The 7,067-nt window shown below is 66.8% G+C and overlaps 1 protein-coding gene across 1 annotated transcript; it reads left to right on the forward strand.

Annotated features, from left to right (window-relative positions):
* The first annotated feature begins 2,719 nt into the window (after window positions 1–2,719).
* Window positions 2,720–7,001, forward strand: CERS2 (ceramide synthase 2). Its single transcript, XM_026079144.1, has 10 exons — window positions 2,720–2,893; window positions 3,662–3,779; window positions 3,883–4,001; window positions 4,227–4,284; window positions 4,370–4,420; window positions 4,755–4,847; window positions 5,073–5,201; window positions 5,282–5,388; window positions 5,510–5,663; window positions 5,979–7,001. The coding sequence occupies exons 1-10, from the start codon at window positions 2,721–2,723 to the stop codon at window positions 6,105–6,107; spliced, it is 1,131 nt and encodes a 376-aa protein (XP_025934929.1). The 5' UTR covers window position 2,720; the 3' UTR covers window positions 6,108–7,001.
* The last annotated feature ends 66 nt before the right edge of the window (window positions 7,002–7,067 follow it).

Here is a 7,067-nt window from a genome sequence, read left to right on the forward strand (position 1 = left end):
GCGGGACGTTTTGGGGCGAATAAACCCCTTTTTCCGCCCCGCCGGTGCCTCCCCGTCCCCGCGGCCTGGCTGCGGGCACCGCGCAGGGTCCGAACCGGGGAGGGGGGGGAAGCGCCAAATATTAACGAGCCTTTCGGAGCCCGGGACCTTCAGCCCGGCTCGAGCGTGTGCGTGGCCCCCGGCGGTTAATTATTCACCTCTCCCGGGAGCCTTAAACGCCGTTGTCTCTTTTCGCAGCCCGGCGTTGATGCTCGCTGGCTCTTGGCGGGGATTTCGGGGCTCTTCCCGCCGCCCGTTTTGGGGCAGCCGGGTTGGGACCCGCTCCGGTGAACCCAGGAGTCCGGCTGCRCGTTTCGGGGCCGGGCGACCCGGGATGGGGCTATCCCCGTCCCAGCTGCGGGAGATGCTCCGAGCGGATTTTAACCAGCCTTGTGTGGAGGCTCCCGCTGTCGCTTTGTGGCTTCGACCTCGAAATTTGGGGGGGTTTCTTGCTTTTTAGCAGGGTTAACCGTCAAAACAGGCTTGGATCGCGGGTGCTTTTGCACCTAAAGCCGCCTTTGCCTCGCTCTCGGCGGCTTCGGRGCTGCCGCGTTCCCCGCTGACGGTTCGTAGCTCCGCTCGCGGCTGCCTCGGGGTGCTCCCCGTYGCCGTGGGCCCTGCAGCATCCCCGGGCTTTTCCCGGGAGCCGGAGCGTGACAGGGAAAAGGCGCCACAAGCCCTGACCTCGCGTGTCACCTGGTCCCTGCGGGCGCAGGGCACCTGGCCCGTCAGGTGCCGTCCCCACTTCCCGGATCCCAGTGCTGGCGTCGTAATTGCTTCCCACTTGCGGCGCAGCCCTTATCTGCGGTCTCGTCTGTGTAAATCGGGATCGCTCCGGGGCTGGCGCGCTCCCGCCTTCGCCTTGCGAAACGCTTCCTCCTCCCCGGGCGGCCGTTTCTCCGCTCTCGCTTCGGGGCCGCGATGCCCTGCGCCTCGCTCCGCCGCAATCCCACCCGCACGGGAGCCGATCCAGGGGTTTCCGGCCGGCGGGAGCGTTTGCTGCCGGGGCATCCCGGTGGGATCGCGGCGGTGGTCCGCGTGTCCTTCCCCTCCCTGCGCCTGCTGTCCTGCCCGGGCCGCAGCACGGGGCGCCGGGGCTTTTCTTTTTAAGGCACAAAGGTGCCCTTTGTGCCACCGGTAAATCCCTAATCCCGCGCCTCTCGGACACGCRGCGGCCTTGAGCCGCCGGCTCCCTCCTTGCCGCAGCCGCGCTCTGCTCCCGGCCGGCGCCTGCGTATTCGGGGCAGGGCTGGAGGTGGCATTTGTGCCTCAGTTTCCCCAGGGCCCCTGCAGCGCTGCAGCATCTTGCTCCGGCACTGAGGGGTCAGGGCCGGACGCGTCTCCCTGGGGGACGGAGGCGGGGAGGGATGTCTCGGTGCAGGTTGGCGGATCTACAAGGGACACGAGTTGTCACGGCCTCAGCCCGGGGGAGCTCCGGCTTGGGAATGAATCTGGGACGCGAACGCGGCGTGCGTGAGACGGTCAGGAGAGAAATGTGCTGGGGGTGGGAGCCGGCTGGGAAGGAGGCGGCCGGGCTGAGCTAGCGAGGCGCTTTCCGCCCAGGAAACCTTGGCTCGGAGCACCGGGCACTTGTGCCGATCGAATCACCAGGGCTGGCCCGGCAAAACAGGTGCCGGGGGATTCACCCTTCCTCTTCCTCCTTCCGCACTTTCCTCTGGGCCTGAGTCCATCCCGCTGTCCCTCCATCCCCAGGGCCCTGGCCTGGCCGCAGGCACGATGCTGCGGGACGTGATGCCGCTGGGGAAGCGGGACCAGGCCTGGATTCGGGCGCAGGGGAATATCTTGGAGGCYGGGAGGCTGGTTGCTTCCCGTGGCCAGGATCCATCCTTGCCAGTCGGAAGAGGGAACCGGCCTCAGTTAATCATCACCCGCTGACCTCKCCGCCGCAGGGAGCAAAGTTCCTTCGCCGGCGCTGAGCACCCGCCGCCGCGTGGCCCCGGGGGAATTTCGCCGCCCCGCGGAGCGTTCCCGTCAGGTGGCTGCGCCGGCGGCTCGTCGGGCCGCTCGCCTCCACCGGGGCCGAGTCCTGCTCCGGCCGCGGGGCTCGGGATGCCGGCGCCGAGCCGGCAGGATCGGGGCCGGCTCTGAAAGAGGGCGGACGCAGCGCTCGTGGGTGGACTCGGACCGCGGCGCAAGGAGAGGAGGCGTCCACGGCGCCTCTCCCTGCTTTTCGGGGATGGGGCGAGGGGACCGCGTCCTCCACTCGCGGCCGCGCCGTGGGGGACCGTAGGGAAGGCGACGGGGGCCACGAGCCGGCCCCCGGACACCTGGGTTCCTATTCGTGGCCCCGCCAGGAGCCGCTTCTCCTTTCGGGGCCGGGGCCTTTCCCCTGGTGCCGACCGGCGGGGAGTTTCGCTGCGTGAGCGGCGCCTGCGCCGTGGGGACGCCGGGGACCTCGTGGCGAGCAGAGGTTCCCCCAGCTGGGGCCGGTTCCCCTCTTTCGGCCCCGAAACTCAGTCCGTCGTGGGGATGAGCGCTGGGTGCGAGGTTCAATCCGGTTACTCGGACCCACGGATTGGAGCGGGTCCCGCGCTTCCAGGGTGCTCGTTAGCCGTGGGGTAATTAGCACGGTAAACAGTGGGAGGGGACAGGAGCGGTTTGGGACCAGGCGACCCCGGGACCGATGCTCGCCTCACCGGCTCGCTCGTTTTGCCCCCAGCATGTTTCAGACCTTGTACAGCTACTTCTGGTGGGAGCGACTCTGGCTGCCGGCAAACCTCACCTGGGCCGACCTAGAGGACCGCGATGGGCGAGTCTACGCCAAAGCCTCCGACCTCTACATCACCCTCCCCTTGGCCTTCCTCTTCCTCGTCGTCCGGCACCTCTTCGAGACGTGAGTGATTCCTCCCCTCCGTCCCCTAGAGATGAGGTCGTGCCACCCCTGCATCCCTCGGGGCTCTGCTCCAGCTGTTCCTGCATCCCCRGAGCCGGGCACGGTGCTGGGGACGTGCTGCAACACCCAGGCCCTGGGGAGCAGGATTGAGCCCCTGTGAACGCCACCCTTTCCTCCCCTCCCTGCTGCGAAATGAGCCCAGGAGTCCTGCGAGCCTCTGACTGTGGCACCCCGAGGGCTGGGCTGACACCGAGCTGGGATTTGCCCTCGGCACAGATTTCGGCCGGGGCATCTGCCCCCGGCGGCCCCGCACAAACGTGGCTTTGTGCATCCTCCGTCGCCCTCGTTGTCCTTATCGCTGCCCGCGGGGCCCGGCGGTTAAGGAGCGATTTGTTAGGCAAACAATGGTGAGCCGAGGCTGGGAACAGACGGGGCTTTGTTGGGATGGCGGGAGAAGGGGGGGCGGCACCTTTGCCAGGGTGGATACAGCCCTGCCTCTTCACGCTGGACCGGAGAGGACCTGACCCCCATCCCAAAGGTGGTCCCCATGGCCTGGAGTGGCAGAGGGACCCAGGGGACACCCCCGTGGCAAATCCCACCCTGGAGAAGCCGCTTGCAGCGAGGTCGGCAGCAGCGGGATGGGGAAACGGAGGCGCAGAGCGGCTGCAGGTCCCGGGGTGGCTTCTCCAGACTGTTCCTGGTGCCTGTTTGACGGGGCCAGGTGATGCAGAAGTGGCACCATCTCACTTGTCCCCTCCCTTTCCCCAGGTACGTGGCCACCCCCTTGGCCAGGCTGCTGAACGTCAAGGAGAAGATCAGGTTAAAAGCCACCCCCAACGCCGTGCTGGAGAAGTTTTACGCGGCCACCACCAAGCACCCCAAGCAGGTGAGGGACGTCCCCGAAACGGGTTCGGGGTGGACGGGGCAGGGCGAGCGGTGGGACACGGGCGCCACGGCGTGGCGGTGACGTCCCTGCCGCCCCCCCCCAGACCGACGTGGAGATGCTCTCGAAGAAGAGCGGCTGCACGGTGCGGCAGGTGGAGCGCTGGTTTCGCCGCCGGCGCAACCAGGACAGACCAAGCCTGCTCAAGAAGTTCAGAGAGGCCAGGTGAGACCCTGCGTCCGTCTGTCCATCCCCTGGGCCGGTCGCTGGGGACGCGCCGTGTCCCTGCGGCGAGTCGATCCCTGCGCCGTGGGGCGGTGGACGGGGCCGTGGGGGCTCTGGCTTGGCCGGGAGCCACCCCAGGTGGGGGCAGTGTGAGGCTGGGGGCTCCGTCCTTCTCCCTCCCTCGCCCCGGTGCCCGTCTGAGAACCGTCTGCTTCCTTTTTCCAGTTGGCGATTCACGTTTTACCTTATTGCTTTCATTGCTGGCATGGCTGTCATAGTAGATGTAAGTACCAGCCCCCCCCGGCCACCCGTCCCTGCCGGCCTCCACAGCCCCCGCTCATGACCCTCCATCTCCCTCTGTCCCGCAGAAGCCCTGGTTCTACGACCTTCGGGAGGTATGGAAGGGATACCCCATCCAGGTGAGCGCTGCACCTTGTCCCTGCTGGCTTCCCATGGCCCTTCCCACCTCCGGGGGCTGCCCGGCTCTGGCTGATGCTTGGAGAAGGGGATCAGAGCCCTCAAGGGTGCAGAAGGGTTCCTGGGACCTGCCAGCTCTGACTGATGCCCGGGGAGGGGGATTGAACCCCCCTGGGGTGCTCAGGAGGTCTCTGGCACCCACATGGGTCTGGCCGATGCTTGCAGAGGGGGATTGAACCCCCCTGGGATGCAGGAGGGTCCCTGGGACCCAGGAGCAGAGGGTCAAACCCCCTGGGATGCCCGGAGGTTGCCCCCAGCCTGTCCCTTGGCTTTCAGAGCATGCTGCCCTCCCAGTACTGGTACTACATGATCGAGCTCTCCTTCTACTGGTCCCTGCTCTTCAGCATCGCCTCCGACGTCAAGCGCAAGGTGGGCTGCAGTCGCGGGGCTCCGGGGACGGGATGGGCCGCTTTGAGAGGCAGCGGACACAGGGTCATCTTAGGAGGCTTTTCCCAGGCTCCGTGGGCGTTGGGGACTGGCTGGCCAGGAGAATTTGAGGACAAAGTGGGGATCTTGGGGACAAGAGGCAAGGCAGGGTGCTGGGGGACGGAGCAGGGCTGACTTAACCCCGTCTCCCCGCTTTCCCGCGCGCAGGACTTCAAAGAGCAAATCATCCACCACGTCGCCACCATCATCCTCATCAGCTTCTCCTGGTTCGCCAACTACATCCGCGCGGGGACGCTCATCATGGCCCTGCACGACTCCGCCGACTACCTGCTGGAGGTATGTCCCCCTCCCCGCCGGGCACGGCTGTGGCCACGGCCCGCGTACCTTCCCCGGCTCACGCCCCTGTGCTCCCGCAGTCCGCCAAGATGTTCAACTACGCCGGCTGGAGGAACACCTGTAACAACATCTTCATCGTCTTTGCTGCCGTMTTCATCATCACCCGCCTGGTCATCCTGCCCTTCTGGTGAGCACCGGCTCTGGTTAACGGGTGGGGAAACTGAGGCACGGGGTGGCGGGGGAACCTGCCRGGGTGGGAAGCTGGTCCCTGGCATTAAAAGAGCTTTTTCTCCCCGCGTCCCGGGCAGGATCATGCACTGCACGGTGGTTTATCCGCTGGATCTCTACCCTGCTTTCTTCGGCTACTACTTCTTCAACTTCATGATGGTGGTGCTGCAGTCGCTGCACATCTTCTGGGCCTACCTCATCATCCGCATGGCCCAGAAGTTCATAACTGGAAAGGCAAGTCGGGGACCTGGGCATGGCTCACGGCTCCCCTGGGAGCAGCCGGCGCGGGGTGGACGGGCTGTATCCGGACCTTTCGGAGGGCCGCTGCCTGCCACAGCGTGCTCACTCAGGGAGGGTGCAAGGGGGAGACTGGGGGCTGCGTGGTGGCTCATGGACAGCAAGGGGACGGGAAAGCTTGGTTTGGCTTCCCGAGTCCCAGAGCATCCTTGGGGGAGAGCGACTGTGGGGCAGAGGATTGGGGAAACTGAGGCCCGGCAGGGAGCTGGGGTGCCCCAACTGACCGAGACCCCTTTTCCCATCCCCTCCCAGGTGGTGGAGGACGAGAGGAGCGACCGCGAAGAGACGGACGACACGGAGGAGGAGGACGAGGCGGCGAAGAACGGGCCCCTCTCCAACGGCCACCCCGTCCTCAACAACAACCACCGCAAAACCGACTGAGCGCCCTCGCCCCGCGGCTGCGCGGCCGGCCCCGGCTGGCGGGGGCGGCCGGGGGCCCGCACGGAGGCTGAACCCGTGAGAYGTCAAATCCTGCCCTGCCACCGTCAACGTAGTGCCAAGGTCCCCGTCCCCTCCCCGCGCCCTCCCTCGTCTCCCCTCCCTGGTCCAGCGGAGCAAACTGGGACCCCCGGAGAGCCCGTCTCGCCCGCCCACTCCCCTCCGAGGGGGCCGCGGCTCTAGGGACGGCAGCGGTCGCCGCTTCTCCGTGTCACGCTCGCCGTTCGTGCCCTTTTCTGCCTTTCACCCACTGCCTTAATCCGCCGCGGTGCCAGCGTGCCCCGGGGGAGGCGGAGCGGGGACCCTTCCCCTCCGGCAACCCCTCCGGAACGGCTCCTTCCCCTCCCTGCGGCGGGCTCGAGCCTTGGGTTATCTCCCCTTCCCCTCGCTGGAGGGGAGCCCGTCCCGCGGCGGGTCTTCGTGCCTCTTCCCGGTGCCAACCGCATGCGAGAAGGGTTCGGAAAAGCCCCTTTCCCCGTCCGGCTTCGCTGCCGGCACTGAGCGAGGGAGGAGCGAGGTTTGCCGGCGGGGGGGGACAGCTGCYGGCGGGGGGGACGTATGGGCTGGCGCGGTCTGGGCCCCGCCGCCCTCCGCGATCCGYGGCAGGGCGAGCAGATGAAGTAGTCCCGGGTGTTTTAGTGGCCGGAATATTAGACAACACTACGGAGTACTCGGGGGAAGGAAGCTGTAGCGTTTAGTCACTACTAGCGTCTCGCGGAGGAGTTTAATCCCCTCGTTTCCTCTTCTGTAAATGGGTTTCGATTGCCTCGAGTCTGTCCCTCTCCGTGGCCTCTCCCGGTCCCCTCCCCAGCTGTAACAGGACAACTTTGCGACTGATTTTTCGTTTCTATTTATTTGGAAGATGGAAGGAGCCGGGCCTGGCTACGAGTCCCGCGCGTGCCC

This window comes from Apteryx rowi, unplaced genomic scaffold (genome assembly GCF_003343035.1).
Source record: "Apteryx rowi isolate R43461 unplaced genomic scaffold, aptRow1 scaffold_492, whole genome shotgun sequence".
Classification (NCBI taxonomy): Eukaryota; Metazoa; Chordata; class Aves; order Apterygiformes; family Apterygidae; genus Apteryx; species Apteryx rowi.